Here is a 10,997-nt window from a genome sequence, read left to right on the forward strand (position 1 = left end):
AAACTAAAAATATCCTATGACATGGGCAAGTATATGTTGCAACAACCCAAGATATTAAGGCACAAGCCCAAAATGGTCTTAATCTTTTTTACATTCCAATCTAATATTTTTATTTTAATTAATTAATTAATTAATTTGTATTAAATAATTTTAATATATTAATATTAAAAATAAAAAAAATACCATTTTAATTAAAAAAATATTCTGCACTACAATATTAAACACATGATTAGTTGCAGTTTGAAAAAACACTTAATTTTTTTTTTTATAAATTATAATTTTTTTCTCAACATAATAAAAAATTTTAAAAAATTATAAATTATATTTTTTTAATTAAAATTTCAATTGAGAATTTTCAATAAAACCCATATAAAAATATAATACATATTAATTAATTAAATATTTTTAAAATTATAACTATAATAAAATACAGTTCAACTCCACCACCACACGTAGACTCACTTTAAATCCCAAATATTTATTAGCAAAAATCTGATCGGAAAACTACTGAAAATGTTTTCTAAAAAATACCCTGAATACCCACTGGTACTGTACCACTCCTTTTAAATAAATTTCCCAAGCAATCAACAGACACCGAGGCGGGTCTTTCTCGCGATTTTCTTTCCCCCAATATCCCTCTCCAGGGTTTTCAAATTAGGGTTTTTCACCAAAAACCCTTCTTATACCAAGAATACAACAAAATCACAATCAAAGACAAACTTTGACATCAAAATAAAAAACCCAGATGGCATTTTCTTTTTCAACTCCACCACAGCAAACCCCATCTCTGTTTCAGCCTCAGCCTCAGCCTTTTCAGCAAAGCAGCCCTCTTTTTCCACAGCAGCAGCAACAACAACAGCCACAGCAGCAGTTTCAGCAACAGCAGCAGCAGTTTCAGCAACAGCAACAGCAACAGCAACAGCAACAGCAACAGCAACAGCAACAGCAACAACAACAATTTCAACAGCAGCAACAGCAGCAATTGTATCTTTTTACTAGTGACAAGGCTCCTGCAAGTTATAGTACTAAATGGGAAGATCTTCACCCAGATTCCCAGAAAACTTTGCTTCAGATTGAGTATGTTTTCTTTGTTAATTCTGAGTTTTATGTTTTGGTTTTTGGTTGCTGAGAAAATGTGACAACAAAAAGAAAAGAAAAGATGAAATAAATAGCATTGAAATATGTTTTTATTGGCTACTAAGATTTATAATTGCCTAAAAAGTATACATACATTGGAGGGCCTTTTGAAGTATGTGTTCTGTTTATTTTGTTTAATCTGTTGCCTATATATATATAATGCTTTGCTAGGTTTGATGAAAGTAGAAGTTCTTTGATTTCAATGTTTTGTTGAGGTAAGAAGTGCTTAAGGTTTGACAGTTTGGTTTAGTTATCCTATAATTAGCGATAAAGGGAGTTGGGGTTTGTTTAGTTGCTGAACAATATCAGAATTTGGGCCTTCAAAAAGATTCATGTTTCAATACTGACCCACAAAGGGTTAAATTGAGGATTATGCAGTTGAATTATTTTGATGGTTCTTTGGGTTGAACCAGTGGTAATGAATTTCTTTTCTTGTTTGGTAAATGGTTGAGATTGTGTTGAAATGTAAAACTTTATGTGATATTTGGTTTTTGAGGCGCTTAGGTGCATTTTTTTATGCAGGGAGCGGATATTGGAGTATAGGGATGAGAGTAAGAGGCTAGATCAGTGTAGTCGCCTTTATGACTCTTCAGTTTCCAATGAAGGATTTGAGCTTGACGCGAGCCAAATTATTCAGGTTGTTTACATCTGTTTTTGTGCTGCCAATTATTGTTGTTTGGTGCATCAAAATAAGTGAACGGCGTTGTTTGTGTGTGTAAAAATCTTTCTTTTAGTTACTGTACTGATGTTATTTGGATTGCGCATTGATGGGGATTTGTAGATTCCTTAGAGTTATGTGGGCAGAAACCTGGTTGATGCCTGACAGCCTGCTATTTTCCTAATGTAACTCAAACCACTTATGAGGTTTAGTAATTTAGAAATTATAGTCTGCTAGTGGCAGAGAATGGTTTGTCCAGTCCATCTCTCGGATGATTCTCTATGACATGTATGTTGCATCCTTTTAAACAGATGTGTTGTATGAACTTGAATGTGCTGTCTGGGATTGAAATATCTATGGAAGTGTTAATTGTTGGAGTATTCAGGGAGAACATAAAGTCTTAGGCTGCTAATGCATAATACGTGACCACAAGATATAGATTTAGTCTCCTTATTTTCTAGATTTTTTTTTTCTTCAGGGATGAAAGATTTTCCTATATCCAGTCATGTTTGCTAGTTAGTCACCTTTTGTAACTAATATTGCGAATTCCTTTATCTTTAGTTTTGCTCATGGGATGATAATGAATACTTTAAGGCATATTTGCAGGAACTTGGGGGAATCAGTACTTCCATGGAGAGACAGAAAGCTCTTTTACAAGAACTTATGACTAATGTTAAAGACATGTTACGGAACACAGAGATGGCTGTTCGTTCTTTCATGATGCTACATCCTAGATTCCTTCATTCTAATGCAGGAGGTGGTGCTTCAAATGCCACAGCACCATCCCAGCCTCCTGGAACAACAGGAATACCTGGTTCCACTAGTCAGCCAACATCTTCCTCTATAGTTCCAGTGTTTGATTTTTACAGTGGCCTTCCAAAGAAACCATCTCCCTTTTTACAGCAGACAGTTGCTAGATTTGAAAAGTATTTGGGTGAATGCAGCCAGTGGATTGAAGAATTAGAGCAACTGCTCCTCTTAGATTCTGAGAGGAACTCTTCCCACCCTGGATCCTCATTATTGCAGTCTCTGCCAAAAGTCATGTCAAATGTGCATGATTTTTTTGTTCATGTGGCTGCTAAGGTAAATAAAGATAGATATGGTTGCAACCCTCAATATCTTGTTATATGTCATTGCCTTGTGCTGGAATATCTTATGACAGTCCATATTTTTCTACATATAGTATATTTCTAGGCGGATGGACATGTGATCTTCGAATTCTCTCATTTCCATGTTAACAAGGATGGACCCATGAAAATATATTCTTATCTGACAGACAACAGTTGGGCTTATGATTTATTTTTTTTATTCGAATTCAGTTAAAAGTTTTCACAAATCTGGGATGCTCCCTTTTTATTATATTTTCCTGAGTGAAGTATTATAGTATTTCAATCCATGATACATGAACATAAAAACTATACCATGCTAGTTTATTGATGATACAGGCTGCTTATATTGCCTGTGTAAGAATTCTCACACAGTCAAGGTTCAGATTTGATTCAACATACATGTGGGCTTTCCTTAAAAGTGGAAGCATGCGCGCGCGCTAAAGTTTAGAACATATTTTAATTGTCTCTTTTAATGTCCTTTAGGTGGAGAGCATTCATCAGTACATTGAATCCATGAAAACAGCCTATCTTGTTGACCAGCGTCGTCGAGGGGATGGGAATGATCCATTCCTTGAGGCTGATCGACGTGAAAGAGCAAGAAAAGAAGCTGCTGCTAAAAGGGCGCATCCAACTTTGCATTTGCCTGCAAATTCACAGCCTTCTACACAAGGTGCTGGTTTGTTTGCAAGCTCGGCAACTTCTTCAGCATCAACTGCTCCCCAGACATCCACAGCAACAGCACCAGCACCAGCACCTTCAGGAAATGCTTTCTCACTTTTTAACACACCTTCTGTGCCATCTTCCTCCATGTCATCTTCTTTGTTCGCAACACCGACAACCTCTGCGCCAGTATCCACTTTGTTTGGGTCAGCTGCAACTCCCTCTTTATTTGGCAGTGCTACTCAAGCTTTTGGCGCTTCTTCATCAGCACCAGCTCTTGGCTCTGCTTCAACTCCCTCTTTGTTTGGCAGTACCACTCCAGCTTTCGGTACTATTTCTACTGGAGGTTCACTATTTTCAACACCACTTCCAGGTGCCTTCTTTTCTAGTTTGTGTTCAACTGGGTCCTTAAAACATCCATAGGTGGATTGTCGTACAATGTGCTTAATAACTTGAAGGAAGTTTAAAGTTGTGCAACCTCTATTATTTCATTAATTTTTTCTACAGTATGTGCAAATCATTGCCAAGATAAATGAAAGAGTTTAAATTTCAGTGACTAAAGAGTTGTTTCTGAAAACAATCTTTAATTTTCCTGCTAGGTACGGTGGCAGGATCTGGCACTAGCTTCGGACCTACATCTGTGAGTATATTTTTTCCTTTTGAAGCTTTATTATTATTATTATTATTATGGAAGAAATTCAGTTAATTTGGTACCAATATCCATGTTGTGTTCTCAATCCTCATTTAGACATTGTTCTTATTTTAGAATGGCTGCAAGAGCAACAAACATGGGATTTAAAAATCCCTCAGTCATTGTTATTTTTTAAGCCATAATGTCTAATGTCACCCTCTTAATGTCTATGTTTCCACTGTCTATCTACTAAATCTCAATTCCACGTTCCTTTGCTTCTGTCTTACAGAAACCATCAAGACCAAAATATCGAACTGTCCGTCGCTAATCTCCATGGCATTGGATGATGAAATCTGATGTCAACTTGTATGCTGGCTGCCCTGATGATTGCCTGAATTTAACAAGGATCCTTAAATTTCATTTTAAGAACATGTTTCACTGCTCTATATGTTGTCTTTCTCCCGGCTTTTGCTCAGGAGTGTTCCAAATCACCTACTTACTGAGTCTTAGAAATTTCTTTTCTTTTCATATTTGCATGGGAGGCAGCATTGTCCGTTCTATTCATGTATGTCCTTAATGCTACACAAGATGCTGCACCATTTTCCTATAACGTTGTATAAATTCTAGGTAGGATGTATTTGGATATATCAGTGTGAAAAAATGGCGGTTACATGTCAAGGCATCATTCAAGCATGTCAAATAAACTCCTTTTGTAGCTGGTCATATCTACGTTGTCAAAACAATACGCTGGATTTTGTTTGCCAACAAGCTTGATGCGCATTTACTGGTAGTTTTCACCTGATTTGTTTATTGGTGGACAGTCATGTATTTATTTCTATTATTTGGAGCACTGTTTTCTCCAAACACTATTTGTGCGGCTGAAAAGATGATCTCTTCATTTTTTTCGTACAAACAGTTCATCTGTGTATTGTCTCCCTCTTACCAAAAGTTCAGGGCAGATTATGAATAGGAGAGAACAAGGTTCTCAGAAATGTTATTTTCACAAGACACGAAGAAAAATATAATATAAATTTGGATAGTAAAATATAATTTTTTTTTAACTAATTATATATTAATAATTCTAACTATGAAACTAAATTATATTAAAATTTAATAAAGTGAGTCAATAATATTATAATTAATGAGTGAACTAAATAAAATGAGAGAGAGATAGATAACATGAATAAATAAATTAATGATATGGAGAGATAAATTGTTTCATAACAAAACTTCTCAATACAGAGAAATTACTAAATGGTAGAAAATATACATGATCCTAGTTACAACTTGGTTGTTTCTATCACAATAAGTCATAATGGATCTTTTTTTTTTTTCAGGTTATAAGCTAATAAGTCTAAACTAATAATTAACTAATATAAATTTAATGTAGTAAACCCTTAAACAATGTTTAATGTGTTAGAAAAAATTCAAATTAAAATTAATTATTCAAAATTTATTAAATAAATAAAATAGAATAATAATAAAAAGTTTTCATTTTAAAATTCTTCCATATAGCTTGAATTTTTAATTTTTGCATATATTTTGATGAATTTGAGTCCTGATTTCAAACATGTCGTTCTTTCTCATTTTGATAAATTACTGGGCTATGATATATGGTTGGAAAGCTTCAGATGTTTAGTTTCCAGCCCAGCTTTAATCATAACAAAATTCCACCAGTAGCTTCAGATATATCCCAAACAGTACACGAAGGTCGAGTTTGACATACTTGACAAGATTCGTGTACTAACTTTGACAATTTAAAATATTATGTTCTCGAACTCCATTTGACTTGAAAATTTATCATAATATATTTTCATGTCTAATATTTCTCAATAAAATATGAGCTCTATCCAATGTATGGATTGAAAGATATGTCAAATCTTACAAAACTAGTCAGCATATATTATAAGGTCAAAATTGGACCTGACTTGGTTCTTATTACAAATTTAATAAACTCGTAAAATCGAATCGAGTTTATCAATTTTTATCATTTTTAGTTTGATTTTGCACATCAAATATATAATAACTTATAAAATCATATAATTTTACAAGTTAACTTGTAAATTTAACAATAAAAGGAGAGAGACTTTTTTATTCATGTTCTGCTTGCGTTTTATGCAAAAATACAGTAGGAAAATCTTCATTACCATGAATCGAATCGAATAGAACATCCTTGAGTACAACGTTGGTCACGCACATCATGTACTGCTACCCTCTCATGATAACACAGGCATTAAGCAAACGAGCAACAGATGTAAATCATGAAGTTACATATATGTTCAACAACGCATGAAGACACAATATTCGCTGCTTTGTTACAAGGTTTCCTAATATGATGAATGATAAAAACACTTGCTCCATCAAACACTACAAGTATATCGTGTAAAATTATTTTAGCGATGATATTATATTATTTAATAGTTTTATTTATATTTATTTAGTATTTTATTCATGTTTTATATATAAATACATTGATAATCTTTGTTTTATATTTTAAAAGTATTTTTAGATATGAATCATGGGTGAAAATTGGATAGCAACAATAATAATGAATAAGCGATCAACCAGTTCACCTGATGTCACAATGTGATCAATTGAGGCAAGTTGAATTCATAAAGAACAATTGAGGCAAGTTGAATTCATAAAGAACAACCGTAAATCAAATTCAAAGTCAAGTCAAAATTTCATGTTTTGTTCTTGGATATAACAATAAACAAGGAGTAAATACTCCAAATAGAAAAGTTATGCCACAAAATGCACATTTTTGGTTTTCATAAATGATAGAGATTTAAAGGAGTAAATACTTGTTTTCATAGCAATAAACAAGGAGTAAATACTCCAAATAGTAAGATGAAACAATAATTCAATTCAAGATTTGATGAATCAATGAAATAAAATAGAAGGCAGACAATAAAAAAAATTAAAAACACAGTGTTTTAAAGTGATTGAATAGATGATATAAAGTTACCTGCCTGAAAAAAAAGTTAATATTTAAAGTAAGATATAATTAACTTGCTCTAATACAATGTAGAAGTTTAGAATATAAAAGAGTTTCACAATTCCATAATTTAATTATATATATTTTATTCAACTTATGTATAAATTATATTGTCATACAACAAAATATATAATGAAATAGAATAGAACAAATTATACAAGATGTTTCATCATCCTCTTTAAGATGACTAAAATAATTTTGTGATTGTCTTGAATTGCTCTCTCCCTTGATTTCTTCCTTTTGTAAATTAGGAAATAGCCAAGAATACTTACTGGATTATTTTCTTAATAATAACAAACCCCATTTTTTCGCTATATGATGAGGAAATTATCGAGGATCTAACTCAGTAATTGAAATCTCATTCTTCGATGGTGGGACAGTCTTAAGCTGGGATTGCGTCATCCTTGAAGTATAGCTGATCAACGAAGAAGCTGGTTGATCTGTTCTTCTGCTAATAAAAAAATGCTGGTTTAGAAGGTATATGTAAAGTAAAAGAAGAGCTGCTTAGCATCAGAACAACTGAAGCCATTGTCGGCCTGTCAGCTACATTTTCTTGAACGCAGAGTAACCCTAAGTGGATGCATCTCATCATTGCAGCTGCTGAGTCGTTCCTCAAAATGGGATCTATAAGATCTAAAGCAGTCCCTTCCCTCCAACGTCTCCATGCCTACAAAATTTATCCGAAGTGAATTCACAATATTGAAGGGTAAATCTTTCAATGATGTGTTTGATTTGTAGGTAGTTGTACTTACATGGCTCGTAAGGTGCTCTATGTCATCTCCATCGCGGAAACTAGGTTTTTGACCGCTCACAATCTCCAAGACTAGCACTCCAAAACTAAACACATCTGACTTGACCGAGAACTGTCTTTTCCTTGCATATTCTGGAGCAATATAGCCACTGAAATGGTACATTAACAGATCTTAGTTGCAATGGTGCGAATCATAAGCATTCAGTATTTACACCTCTTCCATTATTGCTGTAAATTAGACTTACAAGGTTCCAGCGACCCTCGATGCAGCATCATGACTTTGATCAGTTTTCATTAACTTTGCCATTCCAAAATCTGAAATTTTAGCATTCATGTTTCCATCTAACAGAATGTTGCTAGGCTTGAGATCACGATGAATAATCCGGAGCTGAGAATCTTGATGCAGGTACAGAATCCCTCTAGCTATGCCTTCTATGATTTTGTAGCGCTTCTCCCAATCCAGGATGAATCGTTTGTTTGGATCTAAGCGTTCATAAAATGAGAGCTTCAGAAACTTCGGAAAACTTGTCTATAGAATTTGACACTATTTATAATTCCCTTACAAACATGAATTGATCTTGATAAAAAAAAAATGATGAGGAAAAAAAAATTACAAGATAATGTGGAATTCAGGATTACCATGTATAAATTGATCGAGACTTGAATTAGGCACAAACTCGTAGATTAGAAGCTTTTCTGTTCCTTCCAAGCAGAACCCCAGTAACCTAACAAGATTCCGGTGATCAAGTTTGGCTAGTAGCCGTACCTCATTCTTAAATTCAGCTTCTCCTTGCCCAGAATTACTTGATAATCTCTTTACAGCTATAGCTTGTCCGTCTGCAAGTATACCCTGAAGCGTATATCCATTGAGAAAAAGAAACAGAGAAAATTAAGTGCATCAATTTGAAATATGAATTAACCTTCAAAGTTCTTTTTTTATTTTTTTTTTAAATAAAAAAAATCGATACCGTTTATTTTCTACTAGTTATAATAAAGTACCTTGTAAACAGCACCAAAACCACCTTGTCCAAGCTTATTATCATCAGAGAAGTCGTTTGTTGCAAGTTTGATGGTGGCGAATTTGAATTCCCAGCATTTTGTGATACTCATTTCATCGAAATCTTCACAAAAAGCAAGTTGTTAATGTTTAGTTTCCAAAGTTAATTTGTAGGATGTTTGGAAGAAAAACAAATTATCTAGTGAATTTGATTCGTATTAATGAACCCAAGCTGTTTACTATGTAAGAACCAATAAGCAACAACTTACTTTTGACCTCTTGCTTTGGCTTCCTAAAACAGAAAATGGTGAGAATAAGGATAACAAGTGCCAAGAAGATAGCTGTAGGGACGATGGTAACAATAACTGTCCGAGAAGCAGTATTGTCCTTCCCTGCCAAGCATAGCCATGTTTAGGATAGAAATTACAGAAGCTGAAACTGGAAATCGTGAAACAAGTGAAATAATTTCAGTATAGAAAAAGAAGTTAGCCTACCTTTCCTGATTGTGGTATTGGTTGGCGGAGGAGAACTAATAACAAATGGAGGAGATGGTGGAGGTGGAGATGGAGATGGTGGTGGAGGTGGAGACGTTAGTTGAGGAAATAAGTTGTAGTAGGGATACAAATCCCACCGAAAAACACAGTTTGGTTTCATGACAATACCTCCTTGATACCCGTAGCAACAACTTTTATAGTCATCTACGGATTGTTGTAGGCAAACACTGCAATTACTCGGTGATACATCAGGAGTGCACTGCATAAATACATAAGCTTTTTGATTGGATGGTAGGTCTGCTGTCTCAACTGCTGGCATAAGCATGGATGAGCCCGTGGAAGCGTTTCTTACCGTTTCTCCCAAACCACTCCAAAATTGTTCAAACTGTCTAGAAGTTACGTCAAGGATACCCGTATTATATAGAATGCTAGGAGGAGATTGCTCAAGTGTTCCTAAAAAATAACGATTCGCATAATGTACAATACATGGAAGTGGATTCCCTCCCCATGAAATTGCTTCTTTTTGGTTTGGACATCCCGCCATGAGAGTTTGAATAGCATAATTGACGCAGCTGGAACAATTTTCAGCTGATGGGGAAGCCATACAGAGCACAAGACCATAAACTGTGTCATTGCCTAAACCTATTGTAGTATTGTAGGAACCCCCATTGTTTGTGACATTGGAAGCTAGTGAACGGAGAACAAGGTCTAGGTTTTTTGCGTAGGTGCTATTAGCTGTAAAGTTTCCTGTGTTATAACAGGATTGAGCATCGGTAAGAGTGATGCTTACGATAATAACATGTAAAAGAAGAGAGACGACAGTTTTAGAACCCATTTCAACAGAGGAAATATTAACTTCTGTTCACAATTTCTTTCTTCGCGAAAGAAATCCCTTGCATAGATGGTATTTTATATACCAAGAGGCTATTGGCCAATTTGTTAACGAATTTAGGACAAAAAAAGAGGTAGCAATTTCGATGGTGCCATCTATTGGAAAGTACTATATATTTTGACTTTCCGCGTAAGAACAGATCAAGAAGTTTTGAGGTTAAATCGTGGGATTTTCTTAGAGAAATGGTCGGTATCACAGTGTGAAATGGCGACTTTACTTATGGTCCCAGTTCCTGACTGCTTAATTGTCTTTACTTGTGGTACAAAATTATTCAAAGACTCCGTGGAAGACATAGACACATTGACTGTGACAAAAAAAAAAAAAAAAAAAAATCAGTCACATGCAACTTCTTCTTTTTTTTCGTCCCATACTACTTGTTTGGTTTGAAGACTTACCCGATGTCCCACACTAGCGTTGCTGTGCTAGAATTTCAAAACTTTGATGTTGGAATAGCAAAACAATGTCATTAATTAATCATTATAAACAACACGTTAGCGCATGGTCGTAGTCAGCCATTTGAGGTGTCGCTAATCTTCTTGCAAGTTCGTTTTTTTTTTTATTATTATTAGTGAACATTAGTTACAACATTAAAATCTGATGAGAAGGACATGGAAATATGTGTGTGATATGAAAGTCAAAGAGTTGAAATCTCGTGCCAAAGAGGTCCACA

General features: G+C 34.4%; 2 protein-coding genes across 4 annotated transcripts; one reads left to right on the forward strand and one right to left on the reverse strand.

The window, feature by feature from the left end:
* The first annotated feature begins 569 nt into the window (after positions 1 to 569).
* LOC118063202 (nuclear pore complex protein NUP58) lies at positions 570 to 5,064 on the forward strand. 3 transcript variants are annotated; one of them, XM_035077164.2, is made up of 6 exons: positions 570 to 1,077; positions 1,660 to 1,774; positions 2,390 to 2,878; positions 3,388 to 3,937; positions 4,164 to 4,204; positions 4,485 to 5,064. In XM_035077164.2, exons 1-6 carry the CDS (start codon positions 746 to 748, stop codon positions 4,521 to 4,523), a joined length of 1,566 nt encoding a protein of 521 aa, XP_034933055.1. In that variant the 5' UTR covers positions 570 to 745; the 3' UTR covers positions 4,524 to 5,064. The 3 variants fall into 3 exon arrangements, with proteins under 3 accessions (XP_034933055.1, XP_034933057.1, XP_034933056.1); XM_035077166.2 differs by having other exon boundaries at positions 3,388 to 3,892; XM_035077165.2 differs by having other exon boundaries at positions 571 to 1,077; positions 2,402 to 2,878.
* Positions 5,065 to 7,349: 2,285 nt separating this feature from the next.
* LOC118063199 (cysteine-rich receptor-like protein kinase 34) lies at positions 7,350 to 10,369 on the reverse strand. The gene is made up of 7 exons (XM_035077161.2): positions 9,436 to 10,369; positions 9,211 to 9,333; positions 8,944 to 9,065; positions 8,584 to 8,794; positions 8,190 to 8,427; positions 7,946 to 8,093; positions 7,350 to 7,860 (listed from the first exon to the last, which is right to left on the reverse strand). The coding sequence occupies exons 1-7, from the start codon at positions 10,268 to 10,270 to the stop codon at positions 7,645 to 7,647; spliced, it is 1,893 nt and encodes a 630-aa protein (XP_034933052.1). The 5' UTR covers positions 10,271 to 10,369; the 3' UTR covers positions 7,350 to 7,644.
* Positions 10,370 to 10,997: the final 628 nt, after the last annotated feature.

Source organism: Populus alba, chromosome 7 (genome assembly GCF_005239225.2).
Source record: "Populus alba chromosome 7, ASM523922v2, whole genome shotgun sequence".
Lineage (NCBI taxonomy): Eukaryota > Viridiplantae > Streptophyta > Magnoliopsida > Malpighiales > Salicaceae > Populus > Populus alba.